The sequence below is a fragment of the Capricornis sumatraensis genome, chromosome 11, assembly GCF_032405125.1.
Source record: "Capricornis sumatraensis isolate serow.1 chromosome 11, serow.2, whole genome shotgun sequence".
NCBI lineage: Eukaryota > Metazoa > Chordata > Mammalia > Artiodactyla > Bovidae > Capricornis > Capricornis sumatraensis.
The window spans coordinates 92,598,692-92,626,124 of record NC_091079.1 but is presented as its reverse complement, the minus strand read 5'-3'; the positions used below and the strand labels follow the sequence as shown (position 1 = coordinate 92,626,124).

The window sequence follows — 27,433 nt, the reverse complement described above, 5'->3', positions numbered from 1 at the left end:
AAATTTAGTATGTCTTTTGCATTTTAATTTAATGAGATTGTGTAATATGATATTGAACACAAATGCCCCTGTGCTATTCATGTGGGGTGGAAAATAAGCGGGAGATATTTCCCATTGTCCACTCTAAGTAGAAGAGATTCTTCCTGTTAGATGGCGTTCAGAACACTTTAATAATATTATAATACTCTAAATGGCTCTAAAGTCATAGGCAGAAAACTAATGTTAATAGTAGCTCACATTTGAGAGGAAAAAGCTACAACACCCTGTAGTCACAGCAAAAATCATATAGATCATGTTCTAGAGAAAAGCAGTCTTTCACTTTTGAAAAAATTACTATATTCTGATCAAATGCATAAGCAAAACCTAGCAGGTCAATAGTAGTATGGAGTAAGAAACAAACACCCTAGAATAGACAACAAAAAGAATACGGATAGGATGAGAAATATTCTTTCAGCACTCCATGCTTTCATTGCTGAGGACACAGGTTTGATTCTTAGTTGGATACTAAGATCCTGTAACCTGCATTGAGCAACCAAAAGATGACCAAAACAAGAAAGAAAGAAAAAGAACTAGGAGGAACCTAGCCAAAAGCCTGCTGTATAAGGTAGAAAAGAAATGGGTAAACAGCATCCTTTAAAGAATTCAACCTTAATAAAGTTTTATATATTAATTTAAGTGGCAGGGTATGTACTTACTAGAGTAACTTGTAACTTTTAAGCAGAAGAAACAGCATCAGTTTTCAACATATACCGCTTTTATTACTATTTAGTGTATTTCTAAAAACATTTCAAACACTGCACTCTTGTTGCATTTTAAAGGAATACATACCTTTTTGAATTTCTTGAAATTCTTTAGTTCACCATAATCATTATTCACACTGGATGCATTTCTGGAGGTGGAATTACAAACCAGGGATCGAAATTCAGTCAGTAACACTTTCTTTGGAAGCATCTCATCACCATCCTGAGGTTCACCATTGTTCTTAAACAGTGTTAAGATGGATAAAATAAGAAGGAAAAGGAAAATTACTTGTCACTTAAAGAACCTCTAGAAAAAAGTTCAAATATCTGAAAAAACAGTAAAATAAAAAAAAGGTTTATTTCTAACATCTGAAATTTGTACTTGAAATCAAATCTTATCTATTTCAAAACCAGAAAATTACTCAAGTAGTATTTCTGACTCTAACTTCAGAAACATTTATAACATACTCATGTATGACAAAAGACTAAAAAGCCATAAAGTATTTGAAATTTAATAGCATCTTCTAGTAAAAATCATCCCAATAAACAATTTATCTTCCTGTATATATTTTCTTGGCAAGAAACAGTTTGGTTCGTTTCATTAAAACCATACACTGAGATTATTATACAATACATTCTACAAGTTATCTGTACTATACTTAAGTTTTCTTGATTTTCAATAATGTATGTTTTTCATTAGTTTGGACACCTCAAAAAACTCAACCACTAATTCTGGGCACACCACCTCATTAACTGAAAGCCACTTTTAAAATTCCAGATTAACAGTTATTTAATCAGTGTGAAGATTCCTTTTTGTTGCTGAAAGAGACTCTTTATATCATTTACTATTAACTAAGTACCTACATATACACGTTCTTATAGCTGCCCAAGGCTGACCATCTTAGTTTTTTAAACTGCTTAACTATATATCCATTTGCAAGCTGCTAACAGGACTATAAGACAGTCAGGGAGAGATGAAAAAACAGAAAAATCAAAAGAAAAGGTTCATGTGACAATGACAAAATGTAATCAGGAACTCTAATAAAATAACAATAGCCTAATATTTGTGTAGTTTGTTCTAGAGTTTAAAAATATTTCATATCCATTACTCTATTTTATATAAACAACAATGCTATTGTAGAAATATTAAGTGTTTCTATAAACAAAAGACCTGAAGTTCGTAAATGTGAAAATGACCTATTAAAGGTCTCCTATCTATGGAGTAGAGGGCAGAGAATTACACTCAGGCTTTCTCCACATTCTTTTTGCTATACCATGTTTATAATATGATCTGTCCATTTCCAGAGGAAGTATAATTATGAAATAGACCAAAATTATAGAAACAGAATCAGTTTTAATCCTAAGAATGAATACTCATAAAAAAATCAATGAAATGACAGTCAATATAAGTCAAATCTTTATAAAATTAAAAAATTCCTCACAGATAGTTCTTTAGTTGACCAGAGTGATTCTTTCTTGAGCTCACACTTCTTTTCAATTTCATTTTCTTGCTAAAGAAATAAAAAATATTGTTCATAAGAGTTACAAGATGGAACCTTTCTGAAAACCTTAGAGATTATCCATGTTCTTGATCTATGGTTTTCAAGTATCTTTCCTAGAGAAACTATGAGATGAGAATAGAAATATATTTAGAAAAAGACTGGAGGATGAGTTATAAGAGTAAAGAACTGGAAGCAATCTAAGTTCATATAAGTTATATAAAGAGTATAATATGAGAAATGATCATAATATAAAGGAATTACAATGGCTATAAAATTGCATTAGCATTTGAGTCCAATTTGAAAAATAAAATTTAAAAAAGAAAATGCCAAAATATTAACTGTGGTTATCTACAGAAGACAGGATTATCAACAAATTGTTATATTTTTATTTTTCATATTTCTACATGATTGTGTATTATTACTTTTATAGTTAAAAATTTTTAAGGAAGTCTATCTAAATTTATTTAGAATTGAATGTTAAATATCCTTAATCCAGGAAGAGTTATTTTAATTGTTCAAGGTATTTACCTATAAAAAAATGGAGACTGCCTTGCATAAAATCATACTATCCTTCATATTCATATATCCAGCTCATATACTAGATAAAAGTACATTACACAGATAGCTTTCTAATACTTTCAATAAAAACCATAATCCCTTTGGATACAATAGGGGGGCATATCATTTTACATCAAATTTTCAATGATTCAGTAATAAAAATGCAGAAAAATGTTAATAATAAGTTGGAAAGAAAAAGCAAAATGTACTCTCAGCTTGCTTAGAGACTAAAGAAATTAATGTTATTTATCAGTAGTAAGATTAAAAATGTCTATGCCAAGGCTACCACATACCCTTTAATTGAGTATTTTCACATACATCACCCACTGTAAGTTGTTACCACAATCACATTTTAACCCTCTACCTTTTTTTCCCCATTCTGTCTTACTCCCTCAAACTTGCTCATCCCCTTGAGCAAGTTTTCATTTCCTTTCTCAGAGAATCACACTATAAAACCATACCCAGAGCCTTGGACTGTAAGCTTGGGAATTTTCCAATACTTTTTCCTCTCTCCTCATTTCTCTTATTAAGTCAATCACCACATCCTTGAGACTCTACCTCCTAAAATTCTATCAAACTTATCCTCTCAGACTGCCTTTCATGTTAGCACGCTCAATGTCTAGAATGAATGAATGACATTCTGAGAAAGCTGACAAATGGGAAAGTGGAAAGAATAGGGTGAACCAAGGATTTCTGTCCCAGTTGTCAAAACCTAGATAAGCCAGCTTGGCAAGTTACATAACTCCTACGTCAGTTTCCAAATCTGTTCAGTGTGTACAGTACTACCTCAGTGTATGTTGCTGTAGACAGTATGATGGTATCCAGTAAATGACAGGTATAACTGCCGGGCTCTCAAAGATGCTATAGGCTTCGCTGCTGGCTCAGACAGTAAAGACTCCGCCTGCAATGTGGGAGACCTAGGTTTGATCCCTGGGTTGGGAAGGTCCCCTGGAGGAGGAGGGCGTGGCAACCCACTCCAGTATTCTTGCCCGAAGAATCCCCATGGACAGAGGAGCCTTGTGAGCTACAGTCTATGGTGTCACAAAGAGTCAGACAGGACTGAGTGATTAAGCATACAAAAAGAGAAGAGGAAACCTTAATTCAAAATAGAAGGGTATAAAAGAGGTGAAGAAGAGATTTCTGTAGACAGCGGGTGCTGTTAGGAGGTATGTTAACAAGGATGTGGAGTCATGTTGGCATTTTATGAAGACTGGAGAATTGAAAGCAAAGCCAAGATTGGCACAGCTGTCATTCACATAAGGATAAACCCCTAACAGGGGTATCGAGCCAATAGCTTTCTATTTTAGCTTACAGGAAATCTTACAGACACGCTAGAATCCATATTTAATCCCCAAACAGAAAAATAATCGTTCTAATATCAATGTATTTTAGAAAACGTCCTTCTGATATACAGCTAAGGAATCCAATGCCAGAGAGAAGTATCATAATTTGCCTTCTTGAGCTTCCCTGGCGGCTCCGTGGTGAAGAACCTGCCTGCAGTGCAGGAGATGTGGCAGGAGCTGCAGGTTCAACTCCTGGGTTGGGAAGAGCCCCTGGAGAAAAAAATGGCAACCCATTCCAGTATTCTCACCTGGATTTCCTTTTTCAAAAAAGTTTTTAAAAATCATCTTATATTGAAAGCAAAAATACCTTTGTTAACAAGGTTCTTACTAAAAAACTGTAAATATAGTGATTTAACTTTGGTAGAAGCATGTCACAATCAAGTTGCTACTCACTCTCCAAAAGTATGCTACAACATATTTATGTTGTACCATGTTTTTATTCCGGAGAAGGCAATGGCACCCCACTCCAGTACTCTTGCCTGGAATATCCCATGGATGGAGGAGCCTGGTGGGCTGCAGTCCATGGGGTCACTAAGAGTCAGATATGACTGAGCAACTTCACTTTCACTTTTCACTTTCATGCACTGGAGAAGGAAATGGCAACCCACTCCAGGGTTCTTGCCTGGAGAATCCCAGGGATGGCGGAGCCTGGTGGGCTACCGTCTATGGGGTCGCACAGAGTCGGACACAACTGAAGTGACTTAGCAGATGTTTTTATTCAGAATGTCATGAATTCTTAAAAAAAAAAAAGACAAAGGAAATTATGCTGTAGAATCATAGAGCAAATTAAAGTAATTATGTTCCCTGGTATCATTCTACAGCATATAAACCTTGGCATTAAATGAAAGGTCTTTCCAGGTCCAAAAAATACTGTTTAATGGTTCTCATACCACTGGAGGGTATATGGTGCTCACTTCTTATCTCTCCCACTCTGGGCCCTAATGCCCAGTTCCTTGGGTGACATGAGCCCTGGGAGAATGTGTGGTCAAAGCAGGTCATAGGAATTAATTAGCAGACAGGATTGACCAAAGTATTCTGTGAGTACAACTACAACTCTGTCAGACAGAGCTGTGGTACTGCCAAGTGGTGGACCCATCTGCAAAAGAATTTAAGAAAAAGGAAAAAAAAAGCCCATTAAAGAAGATATAAACTATGCAAAAGGACAAGAAGACTAGAAAAAAAAAATCAGGAAAAACTAGAAATAAATATAGGAGGATAGGGTCCCACAAGACAAAGGCATTCCCAAAGCCATGGCCAAAGTAATGTAAAAAGGGCCTGACTTTCTAAAGATTGTAGTATTAAGTACTAGCCTGAACACAGATTCTTGTATAGTCTGGAGCTGAAGTGACAATGAAAACTCAAGAGTGAAAGTAGAATAAATATGTCTAATAAACATCTTTATAAAGGGATATAAATTTATTAAATTTAGGATATCATCCCTTGGATTTCATCAAATGCCATATTAAATCAACTTATCTAATTCTCCATTACAATGGAAATTGCTACAGAAGTGACTTATAGGATATATAAACCTCTTGGTTCAATTAATCTTTTCTGTAATATGACAACTAATCTTAAAACTTTGATAATAAAGGACTTGTCTGTCTCTGAAGTTCTCAGTCTTGCTAACAGATATCTCAGTATCCATTCTCTTTCTCCCTTATTAATATAACTTTTATGTTAATTAAGGGACAGTGTTGTCCTAAGTGATGTACTAAGTTTAAAGCATTTCCCAGACCCTCTTGGAGATTGAGGGTTAGGGCTGGGGTTGGCAAAGACCATAACTAAATCCTGGCCAATAACCAAAGTCATCAAGTGGGGCTTCTGAGAAAGCTCCTTAGAATGGACTCAAGCGGAAAGCCCTTTAACCCTGTTTCCTTTCCACTTTCTTCTTCCTCCCAGGAAAGCTGACCCGATGGCCAGAGGTGCCATCTCATGGAGCAGAAAGACAGACACCTAGGAAATTAATAACAGCAACAACTAAGCAGCTTTGGTTACCTACCTCTGGGCATCTTCTATAGGGGAAAAAAATAACTCTATCTTATTTAAGCCACTGACCTTAGAATTTTTAAAGACAGCAAAGGAATTCTTAACTAACACAATGCAGGAATTTTTTCTGGAAAGAAAACTGGACATGCTGAATCAGGATCTCTGGGCCTTTGGTCTGGGAATCCTTATTTTTAAAAGCTCACCAGGTGATTCTGATGCACTGGTCCAAAGAGGGCATTAAGTATTCACTCATAAGAAGTGATGAACAACGAGGACTTTTTCCTTCATATGAAGATACCAGTATGTAGGCTAAGTGAAGTGAAAGTCGCTCAGTCATGTCCTCTCTTCTCCAGGGTATAGGCTAAACAGGACATATATTCTGATTCTTCAATAATAGTTATAGATTTATATAGTGCTTGATACACACTAGGTTCTCATTCTCACAGACACAATTGTGTCTGACTCTGCAACTCCATGAACTGTAGCCCACCAGACTCCTCTGTCCATGGGACTCTCCAGGCAAGAATACTGGAGTAGGTTGCCATTTCCTACTCTAGAGAATGTTCCCGACCCAGGGATAGAATCCGCACCTCCTGCATTTGGCAGGCAGATTCTTTACCACTGCACTACCCGGGAATCTTCAGATTCTCAGCAAACGCTTATCACATCGTTGCATCTGTGCTCGCACCTAATGCGGTAACTAACCTACAAATAGTAGGCTACTTAATAATGCATAAAATATGAAATAATCTAAAAAATAATCTTTGTTGTCTTAGAATAAAGTGAGTGAAACAAATTACCAATATTCATGAAGAGGATGGAACATTAAAGATAAAAATGAAAATTAAAAATCTCTAATGATGTTACACATGCTGTACCTTAAAAATTTATTTAAGTAGATACTTTGTTTTGCTAACTTTCTTCATCTTTCAGTGCCTGTTTACTTGATTAAAGCACCTCCTATACTTAAAATCATGGCCAAATGTCTGATGTAATAAAACAGTACAGCCTGGAAATCTATTAAAACAATCATGAATAACAATTTTAGTTGTTGTCATCTATTATAAATAGTCAAAGAATCATTGTATTTTTAACATTTATCAACCAACAAACTCTTATACTTAATACGGGATATAGAAGATTCTAATTTTTTCCCCCAAATAAACAGGAGTACTGCTCATACTGTCAGTACAAATATCTCAAGTGCTTTTTAACATTCCAAGTTCCTATTTGCAATACTTCTCAATAAATAATGTTACTTACAGATATTTTGTTATTTTCTGGTATTGTTTCATCATTAAAAGTGGCATTTGTTTCTATATCCAATCGTGGCCTTTTTCTAACATTGATATCTTCCTCTTGTTTTTGAACTTTCACTTCGCTTTCTAACTCCAATTCTGTATCCTTGAATAACTGTTCCAATACTTCCTCTTCTATGGCTAAATCATCAATTTCTTTTCTTTTTTCTGATTTTAGTTTTTCTGTAAAAAGAGACTTATTGGCATAATTTTTCACAGTAGGCTTTAAATTGGTATCTGCATATGAATCATCTGGGGTTTTTTCCACAAGCACATTCTGAGATAGGTGCTCATCCTTAATTTTCCTTATTGAGGATGTAGTTGGTTGTGTTTGTTCTAAAAGAGAACAAGATATTTCCATTCTTGCTGATTTGGATAAAGACATTTCTTGATTTTCTTCATCCCTTTCCCTTGGGTTCAAAAAAGGAGAGAAGAAAACAAAAACAGAAAATGAGCACAGCTAAGTAATTTTTTAGTTTGGCAATATTCACCCCCTTCTTCATTTAATTGACAATATTCCTGGTTTTAATGATTAACTACCTCACCAGAAATAAAAAAAAAGTAGACATCTGAAAAGAGTACATAATTCATACACACTTGATTGTTTTGATAGGACTGATCAATCCCATAGCTTAAATAACAGAGAGGTGTTTATCTTCTTTTTTAAAAGTTGCAATAGTTGATTAATCAGTGTGATGGAAAAGGTAGAAGAATATAAAATACAAAAGACTTGTCAGGAAAAAAACAGCTTGCTTTGTAATGTAGGAAACTTGTGAGCAAGGGAAAAATTACCCTGGGACTAAAACCTGTTCAGTTCATGAGAGCCAGATTCAAGTTGAAGTGGCTAAATTCAGAATATAGTGTAAGACTATATGTGTGAATATATGACTAAGTATATTCCATATAATACTGTATCATTCACTCAGCAAGTGCTGAATACTTAGCTCATTTAAATGGTACTGAGGCCCACAGAGGACACACAAACTGGGTCTCTGCTCTCAAGTTTACAATACATGTTGAACTGGAACAGTTAAGAGTGATACCTTAATGAATCTAAACTAATGTCGGGGTCCGGATAAACCTACCAAGAGGTTTTTGTAATAATTCAAATAGTCAGAGTTTGAATTCGAAAGATAGCAACACAAACAGATGGAAAGAGAGATAATTATAAGACAATTAAAATAAGAATCAGCACTACTGTTTTGGGGAGGCAGAGCAGAAAGGGTCAAAGATGTTGACATAGTAAACTGCTAACAAAATTACATATACAGTGCAATGACAGGGGTGAAAGTTTTACACCTATGATTAGGCAAAAAAGCAGATTTCTGTGGAAAAGTAGGAGTGATATACTACTAAGTCAGGACCAAATATACTGACCATTTATAACCTGAAATGAAGCATACACAGTAGGAAGAAAAGAAGTCCTCAATGGGAGCAAAGTCAGAGAGGCAAAAAACAAAACAAAACAAAACTGGGACACTACCACAAAAAAGCAAGAAGAAATCACAAGGAGAACAAAGGATGAAGAGTTGAGCGTTACCAAAAGGCCACTAGAGGTGTGAAGTGTGTCAGTGATTACTTTCAAGGATGTCAGGTTGTGATGAAATACTGTTAAGAAATATTTCATACAGAAATAAGAACAATAATGTCCTCTTATAAGTTTAACAGTGAATTTAAAAGATAAACAGCAGTAGCTTCAGGAAGAAATCAAGTCAAGGGAAGGGTTTAAAAACTAAAAATGAGACAGAGTCTTTGAATATAGAAGAAAAGGACCTAGAAGAAGATGCTAAAGGTGCTAGAAGTTAAGAATAAATGATGAAGCATGGTCCTAGAGGAAATGAGAGACCTAGCCAATGAAAGCAGGAAGGTCAAAAACACCCAGGTACGGGAAAGCTCAGCAAAGGAAACAGCAGAAGGAAAAAAATGAGAGAAAATCTGTCTAATGAACTTAGTGACTCTTAAGAATCCCTTGGACTGCAAGGAGATCAACCAGTCAATCGTAAAGGAAATCAATACTGAATATTCATTAGAAGGACTGATGCTGAAGCTGAAGCTCTACTACTTTGGCCACCTGATGCAAAGAGCCAACTCATTAGTAAAGACCATTATGCTGGGAAAGACTGAAGGTAGGAGGAGAAGGGGATGACAGAGGATGAGAAGGCTGGATGGCATCGCTGACTCAATGGCCATGAATTTGAGCAAACTCCAGGAGATGGTGAAGGACAGGGAACCCTGGCATGCTGCAGTCCATGCTCACCACTGAGCAGCTAAACAACAGCAGCAGAAATGAACTTAGGTGAGAAGGCAATGTGGACATTTCTGAGAAGGAATAAGCTCAAAGGGCCACAGCTTTCTACACAGAAATACTACACAGCATACTTACACAGAATATGAACTTAGTACCATTTTACAATCATAAAACAAGTATTAATATTTTTAGAGGCACAAAGCACTATTATTAAAAATTATACCTTTTTTTGGGAGAGGTAAGCGGCTGAAAATAGTCTTTGATGGAGTTGGTTTGCTGATGCTGAGAAGGCCAACCTCTACTTTTATTTACATGTGGGAATTTAGTCGGTGAAAGCTGATAGTTTGGGATTTTCATCCTAACCAGAGTATTTGACACTATATTATTATTAGAGCTTATTTTGTGGGGTTTCTTCACAGTGGACGTTTCTTGTGAAAGTATTCGACATTTTGGTTCCATTCCAAATATTTTGATTTCTTTTGGTCTTTCACTCACATCCATACTGCAGCAAAAGAAAAGAATGTATGGTAAACAGTCAAATTTACAGCAGTTTTTATCCAGAAACAAAGTCCTTTAAGTAGCACTAATATAATACAGGTTTAGAATATAGTTGTCTTGAAATAACTGTTTATTCAATATATTTTATAATATATTGTTCAAGAAAGCAGTTCCTTTGACATCAAAGCTCCCTGAAGATAGATGAGATCCTTCTCTCCATCCCCTATAGCACAGACTCAGGCATGCTCTATAAAAAAACTGCTAAACACACATAAAATAATAACCCTGTATCTTATAAATTAAACCATCATATTCCTGTTTCTTGCTTTGTTTAAAATTTTTAAATTACTTGCATCTAAGAAAAAAAATGATAAAAACTAGAAATTCAGAAAAAGAACAAGAAGTAATTCCATTAGTAAATATAATGTGGTATTTCAATCACTTTCAGTGAACTGAAATGGTGACATTTCGACCAAAAGGCAGTCCCTAGAATAGAACTCTAGATTAACAGAAAAATATTTTAAACCCACACATAAACACACAGCTCTACAATGTATGGTAAATATATATTATCTTTGCTATTCTTATGGTTTTTTTTTGCCATTCTTATTTTACAAAAAACCCAGTTGTCATTCAACTGACTTTCAAAAAATTAATAGTTTCTCTTTTAAAAGTTAAACACAGTTTCAATACAAAACATAGGTACAGTGAAAATGTAGTTATGATATAATATAGTGCTACCATAAGTATCTTTCAATATGAATAATTCATTATGGATTTAAAATAGTATCTTAAGTAAAAAAAAAGCCATAGGATACTTATGAGCCACCCCTGCTTTCCAAAAAAATTAAAAAACAATTTTAAAAAAGCCTCTTTACGTGGAGAACCATAAAACACCAGTCACAAATAAAACTGTAATTCTTTGTACGTCTTCTATGTACATTTTCAAGGAATTTAAAAAAAAAACACAAAACTATCTATTTCAGGAGTTGACAAACTACAACTTGCAGGACAAACATGGCTGACCACTTGTTTTTGTAAATTCAGGTTTACTGGAGTATAGCCACACTCATTCATTTACATGTTTCTATGGTTGCTTTAATTCTAAGTGGCAGAGCTGAGTAGCTGTGACAGAGGTCAATAGCCCATAGAGCCAAAAATATTATTTTCCAGTACTTTATAAAGTTTGTTAAACCCTGTCCCCAAATATTATTTTCCCTGGCATCCCACACTCCAAATACTTCGTCTCCCAAGAAACAACTTGATAAGGCATTGACTTTACCTCTTGAATATACTATTACTTTATTGATAGAATAATAACAATAGTTCATTATCAATGAAGCTTTACCATGTATCTGCTTGTTCTGATTCTGTGTCAGCTACATATGCTGTAGTATTCACTGAGGCATCTGGCATTAAATTTTTATTGGCTGGTAAGGCTTGGGAAAGGCTTGGACCTGGAGTTGTGGTCTTCAGTCCTGTAAATCACAGAAGTGAAAAAAAGAATCACAGATGCTAGACACAGAAGGACCTTTGGTCACGGAAAGTTGCTAGGAGTGTGCCACACTGAGGGAATGAACTATAGCACCCACTTTTCTCCAAATACTCAGCCTGTAAGCAGCAGCCTACTGGTATCTGTGATGGGCTTATCTGAACCAAATCATGTTAAAATTACATCAAATCTTTCCTGTTAAGTGATTATCAACTTAAAATAAACTCAACTTAAATTCTAATTCAAATTATGCTTTAGTCAGGAGACCAAAACATTAAAATTTCTCCCCCCATGAAAAGTATATCTACACAAATCAAAATCAAGGTGAATTTAACTTTCAGAAGGAATATACTACTTGAAGAGATAACAGTTTTAGACAGACATTTTTTCGGCTACTCCAGAAAACCATAATGATCACTTCATCATTTTATATACCAGGAGAAATTTAACTTAAGTGCCACTCTTCCAGAATACTTTTCTTAAACCTCCCAAACTGAATTACATGCCCTTTATTTTGGCTCCCCTGCCGTCCTTTACATCACTCTATCAACTGTTAACACGCTCTTTTTAACTTTTTAATGCTATCTGTGTGACCTGTATTACTTAAACTCTCTGTGCCTTAGTTTCCTCATTTACGAAATGAAGATAACTACAATATTTTCCTCACGTTTTAAGGGCAAAATGAATTGATAGATGGATAGCACTTAGATAAATCTTGGAACATAGTAAGGACTATGCAAGTGCTGCTGCTGCTAAGTTGCTTCAGTCCTGTCTGACTCTGTGCGACCCCATAGACGCAGCCCACCAGGCTCCTCTGTCCCTGGGATTCTCCAGGCAAGAGCACTGGAGTGGGTTGCCATTTCCTTCTCCATGCAAGTGCCTGCTGTTATCGTTACCATCATGTTATACCATACTCGTTACTTGCTCTCACTAGACCTGGAACCTCCTTGAGAACAGGAACTGAGTCTTGCTCATTTCTACATCTCCAGTCTCTGAGCAATGTTTGGTATATAATGGATATAAACAAGTTAATGGAATTAAAAAAAAAAAAAACAGAAAAAAATTTTAAGTTGACACTTACTAAGTATTAAAACTAAATTATCACTGTTAGATCCTCCTGACATAGGATGTATTTAATAAATGTTTAAAGCTCAACATTCAGAAAACGAAGATCATGGCATCTGGTCCCATCACTTCTTGGCAAATAGATGGGGAAACAGTGGAAACAGTGTCAAGACTTTATTTTGGGGGGCTCCAAAATCACTGCAGATGGTGACTGCAGTCATGAAATTAAAAGACGCTTACTCCTTGGAAGAAAAGTTATGACCAACCTAGACAGCATATTCAAAAGCAGAGACATTACTTTGCCAACTAAGGTCCGTCTAGTCAAGGCTACAGTTTTTCCAGGGGTCATGTATGGATGTGAGAGTTGGGACTGTGAAGAAGGCTAACTGCCGAAGAATTGATGCTTTTGAACTGTGGTGTTGGAGAAGACTCTTGAGAGTCCCTGGGACTGCAAGGAGATCCAACCAGTCCATTCTGAAGGAGATCAACTCTGGGATTTCTTTGGAAGGAATGATGCTAAAGCTGAAACTCCAGTACTCTGGCCACCTCATGCGAAGAGCTGACTCATTGGAAAAGACTCTGATGCTGGGAGGGATTGGGGGCAGGAGGAGAAGGGGATGACAGAGGATGAGATGGCTGGATGGCATCACGGACTCGATGGACGTGAGTGTGAGTGAACTCCGGGAGTTGGTGATGGACAAGGAGGCCTGGCGTGCTGCGATTCATGGGGTCGCAGAGAGTCAGACATGACTGAGCGACTGAACTGAACGAATTCCAAATTCAGGTATTTAACCTACTTCTATCACTCACATTATATGAACACCTTAAAAGCTCACTGGCATTCCTTTTACATACATACCCTAAAATTCATTTTAGCTTGAACAGTTTACAGAAAACAGTAATTAAAACTGGGTATATAATCACTGCAAGAAACACTTGGTGGTAGTGGCTCAGTTGCTCAATTGTGTCGCTATCTCGCAACCCTGTGGACTGTAGCCTGCCAGGCTCCTCTGTCCATGGGATCCTCCAGGAAAGGATATTGGAGTGGGTTGCCATTTCCTTCTCCAGGGGATCTTACCAACCCAGGAATCGAACCTGGGTCTCCAGCATTGCAGGCAGACTCTATACCAACTGAGCCATGAGGCAAGCCCAAAAGAAACACATAAATTGAACCTAATGAACCAGAGTAACTGTTCGTCGACAGTAAGATTAAGGACAAAGCTCTCCTTGCTAAAATACCATAATGAGAGGGATTTGCTCTACCCTGTTCACCTCTTTATTCCAAGTTTTCAGAATAATTAAAGGCATATAACAACTGTTCAAAAAATACTTGTTGAAAAATAAATGAATGAATATGAAAGGAAAAGAGGAAACAAAGGATGAAAAAAAAGGAGGAAAGGCATTCACTCTGTTCCCCCCAAACTGTGTCCTAAAATTGTCTGTAAGTCAGATGGCTATGATTTGGAACCCACACAGACCTACCTATGAATATGTGCAAGAAATTGTAACACAGATTTTACCAATTTCTTATGACCATGTTTCCATATGAAATAACACAATAGAAAAGGTACTGGTCTAGTAATCAGAAAACCTAAATTTTAGAACTGTCTTAGCCATTTTGGAGCTTTCCCCAGGAGGCTCAGCAATAAAGAATCTGCTTGCCAATGCAGGAAACACGAGTTTGATCCCTGGGTTGGGAAAATCCCCTGGAAGAGGAAAGGCAACCCACAGCAGTATTCTTGCCTGGAAAATCCATGGACAGAGCAGTCTGGCAGGCTACAATTCATGGGGTTGCAAAGAGTCAGACATGACTTAGCAACTGAGCACACACACACTTGGCCATTTTATTTATAGGACTTTAACTCCAGTATTCTTGCCTAGAGAATCCCAGGGATGGGGGAGCCTGGTGGGCTGCAGTCTGTGGGGTCGCACAGAGTCGGACATGACTGAAGTGACTTAGCAGTAGCAGCAGCAACTTTGCTTAGCCTTCAGGTCTCTTACCTTTTAATATTAGAAAGATTAGATGATCTCTAAGGACCTTCTGGCCATAAATACCTTTCTAACAGCAGAAATGTAATAAAAATTTTGATAAATGATAAATTTTGTTGGCCCATTCAAGCAAAGATAATCTTATGTACTAATAACTTAGTTCAATTAAGCAAATATTCATATCAACTACAAACAAGTATCATGCTTGGTGATGTCAGAAAATTCGAAATTAATAAAAGCTTACAATCAATCTAGTGGCTGAAAGAGGCATGGAAACAACTGGTGATATTTCAAAGTAGAAAGAAACTCTAACCGGAACGCAAAAAAAAAGTTACTGGGATAAAGAAAACAGAATAACTAACTTGGAGAAGAATAGTGAGAGGAAAAAAAACTTAGAAAAACTTCATGAAGGAGGTATGCATTTGTGAAATGAGTCAGATTTTGAAGAGCAGTGGTGGCATTCTAGGAACAAGGACCATGATGAGCATGGTCAAGGAGTATGGCACATATACAAATATAGCATATTATACATGTTATTTTATTTATAAGTTAGAATTATTCCCAAATAAATTAAGAAATTCTAAAAAACATGTCATATATATTCTCTAGGGAAGTATACTAAACAAAAGAGATGACGACGGGAAGAGATAGGCCACAGCTAAACTGTTGAAAGCTCAAAAGTCTAGACAAAGGGCTTAAGGATTTATTTGACAGATAATAAGAACAAGCAAAAGTTTTTAGGAAATGGGAAAGTGATTCTAGTGGCAAAGTGAAAAATTAACTGTACAGATGAATATGGAGGCAGGACTCTCACTGGGGGCAATTGTAACAGCCCTCAGGAAAGAAAGATACGGAGGGTTCAAATAGGGCAGTATCTTCATGGGAGCAAGCCTCGCGAGCAGAAGCTACAGAGGGAGAATTTCAGGTCTTGGATGAGTAAAACAATGACTGAAGTTGATGGTCTGAGTACCTCCTCTCTAGCCCAGTCCTTCCTTAGTTTCTTGGAGTTTATATAATAAACAGGAGGTTAAAATCAAGCAAAACAAACCAAAAAAATCTGATGCTTTGGCTGCATCCCACAACATCCTGAATTACACAGAATGTGAATCTGCATTAAAAAATGTTTCTGAAGCACCTATCTAACTGAGAACCAGTTTTCTGAAAGAAAAACAAAGGACAGTTGTCCCGAACAGGTACTGGGAAAGGGAAGCCATACACAAAGACTCAATGATTGTTTATTTTTACATATTTTTGTTGTGTTGTTAAAATCTGAAATTATACATAGGGTTTTGTTTTTTTCTATAACAGAACAGAAATCCACTGTCAACAAAATAGTATCTACAGTATATGCTATTTCTAAAGGGTTGGGAGCTCGCCAGTGGACAGCTTCTCCAAGAATATGGCTCACTTTTGGTATCTACATCAAAGTAGTTTTCTGAAAGAGGCTAAAGAGATACTTTACTTCTGACTGTAAGGATAAATTCCGAGAATCTCAGTCATGAATTCTGAGGAAACAGTCACCATACCACAACTATAATGAAAACTTCACAAGCTCTTAACCTGTATTTGAAGGTTAACTGTTTAAAGACAGAAGTATGTCCAGTGCACTCATGGGAAAGGGTAGAGATTTCAGGTGAATAAACATTCTCACCGAATCACATAATCTAAGGACTAGCTGTCTACCTTTTTATATCTGCTCCCAGTAACCCCCACACCATCAATCACAAGAGCAATACAATATTATCATAACAGCTTTGACTTAGAGTCAGTTTGAATTCAATTATTTCTTATGTGACCTCTGGCTAATTTCTTAACCTCTCTGTACATCAGTCTCCTCACCTATAAAATGCAAAAATGTCATCTCTCTTAAAAGGATTGTTTTGCATATTAAATTGGAATGCCAAATGTAAAGCACTGCAATCTTTGCAAATTCAAGTGATGGCAGGTATTATTACCAATTGGAAGGTACACTGTCCAATTCTATTGGTGTCATTCAGTGGGCTACAACATAAATGTTACCTCCTGTGATACTGCCTGGAGCACATAATCAGGTGGTGCTGTCATAACTTGCCTTTTGGTTCAAGTCCAATAACTGCTGATAAGTAACTATTAAAAAGAATCTAGAATGCAAATAAATGTATAAAGAAATACTGAATGGATGCACTCATAGCTAGACAAAGAAAAGTTAGCAAGGACAATAAATGTAAGAATATCTAAGGTAAAGAAGCGAGAAGGAAAAAATAAATGAGCCACTTTCTTAATGGCAACATCAGCTTATCAAGAGAGTAGGGGAGTGAGTTTTTAAAAGAAGGGTAATAGTTGCTCTGCGTAAAATGGCTTTGTAACAGTCAACGTGGAGATGATTATAATATGTATTCTTTATCTGCATAAATGGCACCATCATCCAACCAGTTATTCATGCCAAAAGACTAGATCTCAGTTGTTTCTAAATCCTACACAGGCAAGACCTGCTGGGTCTAGCTCCAAAACCTGGCCTCCGTTTGTTTTTCTGCTCTCTACTGTGCTGCCCACCTTGGTCCAAGGCACCAGGCTCCTCTCAACTGGACCTTCACAGGAGCTTCTACTCATGTTCCCACTTCCATCTGGGGCCTTCGGAATCCATTCTCCACACAGGTGTGATTGTGATCTGTTCCTTCTACCTGGAATTCTGCTACCCAGATCCTTCCATTGCTGCCTTTCCCCATCACTTCAGGACATAAGGTGCTCAAACATGACATACTAAGTGAGACCATACTTGACTCCCAATCTAAAAGAGCCTACTCCCAGTCACTATCACGTCACTTTTCAGCCTTCCCTTTGTACTTGGCCTTAACAGAACTTATCAGATGTGTATGCTTGTTAACTGTCTGAATCCTGACTTCTAGGATATAAAGCTCACAGTAAAGGTATCTTGTTTACTTTATTCACCACTGATCCTTCAGTACTTACAACCGTGCCAAGTACTTAGTAGCCACAAATATTTATTGAATGAATAAATGAACAGATAAACATATGACCTTTAAAAGATGGTAAAAATGGTCACCCTGGCAAGTATAATGTACATATAGCTTATCATCCATTTACATATAAAGTTGCTGAAGAATCAATAAAATAATATTTTAATTACCTGTACTGGGCTGGCCCTGTGGATCACAGTAATTCTCTGTAGTAACAAAAATAACTGCTAATCCAATTTCTGCTTCTGGAATAGGTCTAAGACCCTGCCTGTTAGAATAAAATAGTTTAAGCATAATAATACATTAAAATTAACAATTTTTATTAAGATGTTATCAACTGAATCTATCCTTTTTTCCCCTCAGGTAATATCACAATTTAATGGTACAGAGAGAATTGCAAATACATATAGTACTAGCTTGGAGAAGGCAATGGCACCCCACTCCAGTACTCTTGCCTGGAAAATCCCATGGACAGAGGAGCCTGGTGGGCTGCAGTCCATGGGGTTGCTAAGAGTCGGACACGACTGAGCGACTTCCCTTTCACTTTCCACTTTCATGCACTGGAGAAGGAAATGGCAACCCACTCCAGTGTTCTTGCCTGGAGAATCCCAGGGACAGGGGAGCCTTGGTGGGCTGCCATCTATGGGGTCTCACAGAGTCAGACACGACTGAAGCGACTTAGCAGCAGCAGCAGCATAGTACTAGCTTATTCACTGGAGCAACATTACATTGTGCAAGTTCATCACCTTTTAGTAATTCAATTATTTCACCTGTAAAATACAGATCTAAGCTAAGGGATATAGATCCTTCCAGTTCTAAAACTCTATAATTGTCACACCAAGAACAGTAACATTCAGATGAAGCAATAAAATAATTTTTTTAAGGCAAATCTATGATTACTAGAATCCTAAGACTTAAAAGAGAGAAAGAAAAAGGGGAGGGGAGAGAAGGAGGGGAAAAAAGTACAAAGAACTATACATCTATATATGTATTATAATTTTAACTTTAGTAAATCAAATCATTTGACAAAATTTACATGTATAACTGAATCTTATTAAAGGAATCTATGGTGAACTCATTTTTTGTTATTCTGTAATGTGAATAATGACATAAACCAAATATAATTTAACTTAATAATGCTATATAGAAACTACACCTCAAGTTTCAAGGGCTTTAAAACCCTTTTTAATATGTATTACAGAGATATTTTAAGTGGTTGTAGTAGCTTAAAAGGTCTTTTTCAAATGTTTAACATTTGAAAAATGTTTCATTTTTCTTTGTAAAATGAAAAATTTTGGTTTTGTAAAGTTTTTAAAAAGATGACTCTAAAACGTATATGGAAAAATAAAAAGCCAAGAATAGCCAGGATGCTTTTGAAGAAGAGCAGAAAGAAAAGATCTGTCCTACTAGATTTGAAGGCTTAAATTGTTCTAGTAATTAAGACAATGTAGTAAACGTGGTATTGGTACAAGAACAGTTATACTGCTCAATGAAACAGACAAAAGCCAAATACGTTCCCATGCATTTAAGATCCCTTGGTATAAAATAGAATGAGTCTCAGACAGGTTAAAGATAAATTTCAAAACCAAAATATCAAAATATTAATAAAAAATTGAAGAGAATATCTTTTTGATCTGTGAGTAGAAAAAGATTTCTTAAGTAAAATTAAAAAAAAAATACTGACAATGAAAGACAGTTAACTTTTAGGATACTAAAATTAAGGACTTTCACTCATCAACCCAATAAAAAGATACTTTACAAAGTGGTAACAGATTCTGTAATATATAAAAGTGACAAAAGGATTAATGTCAAGAATATATAAAGAAAAAAACGTTTTTAAGCCACACAAATATGCAATTACCTTAAAATCCAGAAATTGCACTTGTGGGCATTTATTCCAGAGAAATGAAACTTATGCTCACACAGAAACCTGTACACAAATGTTCACAGCAGCTTTATTTGTAACAAAAACTGAAAAAACGCACACGTTCTTTCATGGGTGGATGATTCAACAAACTGCAGTATATCCATACCACAGAATAAATAATATATATATATGCATATGTATTTTAAGTGGCTGAAGTAGTTTAAAGATATTTTTTCAAACGCTTAACATTCATTTTTTTGAAAGCAACCCTGAATATTCATTGGAAGGACTGATGCTGAAGTTCCAATACTTTGGCCACCTGATGCGAAGAGCTGACTCATTGGAAAAGACCCTGATGCTGGGAAAGATTGAAGGCAGGAGAAGGGAGGGACACAGGATGAGATGGTTGGATGGCATCACTGACTCAATTAACATGAGTTTGAGCAAACTCTAGGAGATGGTGAAGGACAGGGAACCCTAGAGGCTGCAGTCCATGGGGTCACAAAGAATCAGACACAATTTAGCGACTAAACAACAATTTAAATTAGACTTGAACTCTGTGCAATTATAACAATACTAAAAAAAAACCAGATTTAAAAAAGTATCATCAGATGATATATATGAATACCTACTTAATATTTTAGGCAATTCAAAATTTACTGTGCTACTAACACTTCTGAAACTATATACTATATTATGAAAATCAGTTATAAAGATGGGCTTTATAAAATACACACTTTGTAACAATGTTAAACAGACATACATCATCTTAAATGGAGAAACACTGGAAGCATTCTTTTTAAAGTCAATAGTAAGATAAATGTGGCTACCATCACCACTTTGGATGTCCCAGTTCATCCAAAACCAAGAGAGAAAGAGAATAACAGAGAGCAGTACCAAAGGCATAAGGATTAAAAAGGAGAGAAATACCATTTCAGATGATATGGTTTACAGAAAAAAAGACTACAGATAAATCAGAAATAAAGGGTAGTCTGACAAGGTGGTGGGATATGATATTATTATCAATGTCAGCTGAACTTCTATACATCAACAGTAAACTGGAAAATGTAATTAAAAATACCCATATATGGTTGTTGATACCATGAAACACTACTCAGCAATAAAAAAGGACTGATATACAAAACCTAGATGAATCTCTGAGGAATCATGGTGAGTGAACACAAAATTCTAAAAGGGTATATGCTGTGATGATTTCATTTATATGTATATTTTTTTAACAATAAAATTTTAGAAATGGAGAGCAAATTTATTGGTTGCCAAAGTTTAAAGACAAGGAGTGGGAAGTGGGGAGGGATGTGTGGTTATAAAGGAACAACATGAGGATTCTTGTGATGGAACTGTCCTGTATCTTACCTATGGCGAGTACACGAACCTACACATGTAATAACATTATAGAGAACTATTAATATATATACACAGACCCCACACACACAGAAGAACATATAAAACTGGGGAAATCTCTACCTTTCTAAAACGAATACAACTATCCCAACAAAAAACTGGGCGAGAGACATGTATTTCACAAAGGAGGAAAACTAAATGTCCAATAAACATTTGAAGAAATGTTAGCCATCACCTATGATCATGCATTGGAGAAGGAAATGGCAACCCACTCCAGTGTTCTTGCCTGGAGAATCCCAGGGACGGGGGAGCCTGGTGGGCTGCCGTCTATGGGGTTGCACAGAGTCAGACACGACTGAAGCAACTTAGCAGCAGCAGCAGCATGATCAGAGAAATATAAATCAAAATCACAAGATATGATTAAATATCCATTAAACTGGCAAAAATGATAGTCTGAAAATACCAAGTCTTGAAAATGGTGTGCATCTAACTTGATCTCTTATATACCATGGGTAGAAGTATAAAGTGCAAAACAGTTTGATACTGTTGAATGTTCTAACCCTAGTAATGTAGTAATATATCCCAAAGAAAATCCTGCACAAGTACCAGCAGGAAACATACAAAGATGGTCTCAAGAGTTTACAATAACAGAAATTTATTTAAAATAATTAGTGAACAAAATGAATATATATTATTTTAGTTCAATGATGACAGTGTATCATATAATCCAAAGATTGTAATTCATTCAATCTTATGCAAAGCCATGGAGCAGGTGAGAAGAGAGGGCAGAGAGGATAAAAAAAGAAAAAAATCAGCAACAAAAAGAGTTCCTAAATTTGGACTAAGATACTGGGAACATATCTCAGCAAGAACAAACATCACGGTTATATTGTTCCCCTAGGCTTCTAATCTTTTTCAGAGATATTTAACTGATATCCTATAGCCACTTCTGACAACGAATCAACAGAGTCATGGCACTAACCAATCCCAATGTTGGCAGATTGTATGAAATTCAGTCAATAGCTGAAGTTACTGGTTTGCTATAACTGCACTTTCCATGACAATCAATGGCTTAGACTAACTGGACAGGTATTATCTTAAGTGATGGTCTTTCTCAAACTGTAAAATCATCCTCCTTCCAAAACCAAACTGAAACAGGGGCCGAAGACTATAGAACAAAATGTCACCTCATGATCTGGTCACCAGCCTCTGAGCAACCTTGCACCCTGGCTCTGTTCTTACCTCAGGGTCCCTATACATGAAAGGCAGCAAGATGGAACGGGCTCCGTACCCAGACTCGCGGGTTAACACGCTGGCTCCTCTCATCAGTCCCTGTGTTCTACTCAAATCCCCTTTTGCCCTTTCTGCACAATGAGAATCATGACAAAAAAATACACAGGATTCTGTGTGGCTTAAATATGTAAAATATGCCTTAATATATGTAAAATGCTTAAAACAGGACCAGCTTACAGTAAGTTATTATTGCTGTTGTCTGGCATGTCTTTTAAAAACGGGTCATAGGTAAAATACTGCCTGAAAGAAGCTTTCTCTATGTAGAATAAACTTCTCCCCGCCTGCTCTGTTACTCTGCTTGCTTATACACATTTGTAGTTATCTGTTTACTTGTCTCTATCTGTCTTTTCCTCTAGACAACCATGGCTATCTTGTTTACCATTATATCCCCAGTGCCTAAAACATAATTACAGTACATTTTGGTTACAGTAATATGATGGTACTTTTGTTACACAGGTATTTCCTTTTTCACAGCAGTTACTACATCTCCATTAAGCAAAATATTTATGGGACACAGACTGAAGTTTTACTTTTTACTTCAGCAAATTCATTTTTTAAAAAAGTCCTTCATGGTCAGAAGAACTCCTGGGATAAGAAAAATGAACACTGGAGATAGCTTGTTTATTTATGGACATTTTATACATACAAATACCATAAGCCCTAATAATGTTTTACTAAGTGAATAAGAATTTAGTCAACAGACTGCCAAGGCTGATTTCTTACTTTGTACTTCAAAGATTATTAATACCAATAGAGTCCAGGAAAAAAATCCTTGCTTTAGTGCTTTCAAATGGTCCTCCCCCAACTACAAACACTATTCTAGTATATTTGATACTTCTTTCTCTGCTTTCCTATGAAAATTGAAAGTGAAAGTCGCTCAGTCGTGTCCGACTCTTTGCAACCCCATGGACTATACAGTCCGTGGAATTCTCTAGGCCAGAATACTGGAGTGAGTAGCCTTTCCCTTCTCCAGGGGATCTTCCCAACCCAGGGATTGAACCCAGGTCTCCCACATTCCAGGCAGATTCTTTACCAGCTGAGCCACCAGGGAAGCCCAAGAATTCTGGAGTGGGTACCCTATTCCTTCTCCAGCAGATCTTCCTGATGCAGAAATCAGACCGGGTTCTCCTGAATTGCAGGCAGATTCTTTACCAACTGGGCTCCCAGGGAAGCCCACTCCTATAGTAGCCTATATATACAGGAGGGATAAAAATTTTTATATAAATTTTCAATGGGTACTAATCATCCAGGGAAAAATACATTTCTAGGTTATTTCAGAAAACATTTTATATTTGAGTTTTAACTTTCTCAACTACATAATCTAGAGGAAAACAAATACTACTTTATAAAGAGATGTATATTCTGAAAATTCTATTAAAGTAACAAAAAAGAGGCAGAAAATATGTATTGAGAGAAAATTATCATGGATATATCTATTCTACTTTAAGCATACTAAGTCACAATAAATTTTCAAACCATATACAATAAAATCTTTATAATAATTCTTGTATATGTTATGATTCAGTTGCTCAGTCATGTGCAACTAGTTGCAACCCCATGAACTGCAGCACACCAGGCTTCGCGGAACTTCACTATCTCCCGAAGTTTGCTCAAACTCATGTCCCTTGAGTAGGTGATGCCATCCAACCATCACATTCTCTGTCATTCCCTTCTTAACCTTTGTTTATTAATGAATTAATTTAATTGGAGGATAATTTCTTTACAATACTGTGGTGGTTTTTGCCATACATTGACGTGAATTACCCACGGATGCACACGTGTCCCCTCATTCTGAACCTCCCTCCCCACCCCATCCCTCTGGGTTGTCCCAGAGCACCAGCTTTGAGTGCCCTGCTTCATGGACCGAATTTGCACTAGTCATCTATTTTACATATGGTAATATATATATTTCAATGCTATTCTCTGAAATCATCCCACCCCACCTTCTCTCACAAAGTCCAAAAATCTGTTCTTTACATCTGTGTCTCTTTTGCTGCCTTGCATATAGGATTGTTGTTACCATCTTTCTAAATTTCATATATATGCATTAATACACTGTATTGGTGTTTCTCTTTCTGACTTAACTTCACTCTATATAATGGGCTCCTGTTTCATCTACCTCATTAGAACTGACTCAAATGAGTTCTTTTTAATAACTGAGTAATAGTCCATTGTGTATATTTACCACAACATCCTTATCCATCTGTCTGCCGATGGACATCTAGCTTGCTTCCATGTCCTAGCTATTATAAATAGCGTTGCAATGAACATTGGGGTATATGTGTCTCTTTCAGTTCTGGCTTCCTCGGTGTGTATGCCCAGCAGTGGGATTGCTGGGTCATGTTATCCTCAGTCCTTCTCAGCATCAGGGTCTTCTCCAATGAGTCAGCTCTTTGCATCAGGCTGCCAAAGTATTGGAGCTTCAGCATCAGTCCTTCCAATGAATATTCAGGGTTGATGTCTTTCAGCATTGACTGGTTTGATCTCTATCAAGAGTCTTCTCCACTACCACAATTAGAAAGCACCAGTTCTCTGGCACTCTACATTTTTTATGGTACAACTCTCACATCTGTACATGGCTACTAGAAAAACCACAGCTTTGACTGTATGGACCTTTGTCTCAGTGATCTCTGCTTTTTAAAATACACTGTCTAGGTTTGCCATAGCTTTTCTTCCAAGGAGCAAGTCTTAATTTCATGGCTGCAGTCAGTGTCCACAGTGATTTTGGAGCCCAAGAAAATAAAGTCTGTTACAGTTTCCATCTTTTTCCCCACCTATTTGCCATGAAGTGATGGGACCAGATGCCATGATCTTCATTTTTTGAATGATGAATTTTAAGCCAACTTTCTCACTCTTCTATTTCACTTTCATCAAGAGGCTCTCTAGTTCCTCTTCGCCTTCTCCCATTAGGGTGGTGTCATCTGCATATCTTGAGATTACTGATATTTCTCCCAGCAATGTTGATTTCAGTTTGAGTTTCATATAGCCTGGCATTTCACATCATATATTCTACACAGAAGTTAAATAAGCAGGGTGAGAATACACAGCCCTGACGTATTCCTTTCCCAACTATGAGTCAGTTTTTGTTGTTCCATGTCTGGTTCTAACTGTTGCTTCTTGACCTCCATACAAATTTCTCAGGAGATACATCAGGTGGTCTGGTAACTCATTTCCTAAAGAATTTTCCACAGTTTATTGTGATCCACACAGTCAAAAGCTCTAGCGTAGTCAATGAAGCAGAAGTAGATGTCTTTCTGGAATTGCTTGGCTTTTTCTATAATCCAATGAATGTCTGCAATTTGATCTGTTACCTCTGCCTTTTCTAAATCCAGTTTGTACATCTGGAAGTTCTCTGTTCATTTGCTGTTGAAGCCTAGCTTGCAGAATTTTGAGCATTACCTTGCTAGTATGTGATGAATGCAACTGTGTGGTAGTTTGAATATTCTTTGGCATTGCCTTTCTTTGGGATTGGAATGAAAACTGACCTTTTCCAGTCCTGTGGCCACTGCTGAGTTTTCCAAATTTGCTGGCAAATTGGATGCAGCACTTTTAACAGCATCGTCTTTCAGGATTTGAAATACATCAGCTGGAATTTCATCACCTCCATTAGTTTGTTGGTAGGAATTCTTCCTAAGGCCTACTTGACTTCACACTCCAGGATATCTGGCTCTAGGTGAGTGATCACACCATTGTGGTTATCTGGGTCATTAAGATCTTTTTTGTGTAGTTCTTCTGTGTATTCTTACCACCTCTTCTTAATATCTTCTGCTTCTATTAGGTACATATCACTTCTGTCCTTTATTGTGCCCTAGGTACGTATCACTTCTATCCTTTATTGTGCCCATCTTTGCATGAAATGTTCCCTTGGTATCTCTAATTTTCTTGAAAAGATGTCTAGTCTTTCCCATTCTATTGTTTTCCTCTATTTCTTTGCATTGTTCACCTAAGAAGGCTTTCTTATCTCTCCTTGTTATTCTTTGGAACTCTGCATTCAGATGGATATATCTTTCCATTTCTCCTTTGCCCTTCACTTCTCTTCTTCTCTCAGCTGTTTGTAAGGTCTCCTCAGACCACCATTTTGCCTTTTGGATTTCTTCTTCTTGGGGATGGTTTTGATCACCACCTCTGTACAATGTTACAAAACTCCGTCCATAGTTCTTCAGACACTCCGTCCATCAGATCTAATCCCTTGAATCTATTTGTCACTTCTACAGTATAATCATAAGGGCTTTGATCTAGGTCATACCTGAAAGGTCTAGTGGTTTTTCCCTACTTTCTTCCATTTAAGTCTGAATTTAGCAATAAGGAGTTCATGATCTGAGCCACAGTCAGCTCCTAGTCTTGTTTATGCTGACTGTACAGAGCTTCTCCATCTTTGTCTGCAAAGAATATAATCAATCTGATTTCGGTGATGTCCATGTGTAGAGGCTTCTCTTGTGTTGCTGGAAGAGGGTGTTTGCTATACCAGTGCGTCCTCTTGGCAAAAACTCTGTTAGTCTTTGCTCTACTTCATTTTGTACTCCAAGGCCAACCTTGCCTGTTATTCCAGGTATCTCCTGACTTCCTACTTTTGCATTCCAGTCCCCTATGATGAAAAGGTTATCTTTTGGGGGGTGTTAATCCTAGAAGGTCTTATAGAACTATTCAGCTTCAGCTTCTTCTGCATTAGTGGTTGGGGCACACACTTGGATTACTGGGATACTGAGTGGTTTGCCTTGGAAACGAACCAAGATCATTCTGTCATTTTTGACATTGTATATGCCTTTATATTACTATGTGGAGTATAAATAATTCACATATAGAATAACCTACTTTCCCTTAAAAAAAAAAAAAACTAATAAAGAATAATTCTGTACCTTTGGAGTATATCCATAATTGAATGAATCCATTTTTTCTGAGAGTCAGGAATTAAAGTCTGTGAATCTGTTAGTCCTGCATCAACAACACAAGTTCCAGGAGCTGAAAAGAAACTATCATCTTCTTTATTTTCTTCTGTTATCAACCTAGCATCTCCTCCTCCAAATATAACTGCTGCACTTAATTTTTTATGCTAAAAATGGGGGAAAAAAAGGAAAAAAGTAATGAACAGCCATAATTAATTTCTTGAATACATGCTTAAAATTAAATGATCCTACTTCTTGACAGGACAATCTGAGCTTCCATTAGGAGAAAACCCCTAGTTCACTAGGTACCATTACTGTTCCTCATTACACAGTTCTGGAACTGTGAGCT

The 27,433-nt window shown here is 36.7% G+C and overlaps 1 protein-coding gene across 5 annotated transcripts in view; it reads right to left on the bottom strand.

The window, feature by feature from the left end:
• NBN (nibrin) overlaps positions 1 to 27,433 on the bottom strand; it is a 58,079-nt gene that overhangs the window by 9,724 nt on the left and 20,922 nt on the right. For 2 of the 5 annotated variants that reach the window (XM_068983753.1, XM_068983758.1), the window contains exons 7-13: positions 27,058 to 27,251; positions 17,850 to 17,947; positions 11,525 to 11,654; positions 9,902 to 10,180; positions 7,396 to 7,840; positions 2,183 to 2,251; positions 829 to 981 (exon numbers count right to left, since the gene is read on the bottom strand). In XM_068983753.1, coding sequence (XP_068839854.1) covers positions 829 to 981; positions 2,183 to 2,251; positions 7,396 to 7,840; positions 9,902 to 10,180; positions 11,525 to 11,654; positions 17,850 to 17,947; positions 27,058 to 27,251 — 1,368 coding nt within the window. The remainder of the gene's footprint in view (positions 1 to 828; positions 982 to 2,182; positions 2,252 to 7,395; positions 7,841 to 9,901; positions 10,181 to 11,524; positions 11,655 to 17,849; positions 17,948 to 27,057; positions 27,252 to 27,433) is intronic. The other 3 variants (XM_068983754.1, XM_068983756.1, XM_068983757.1) reach the window with 2 other exon arrangements.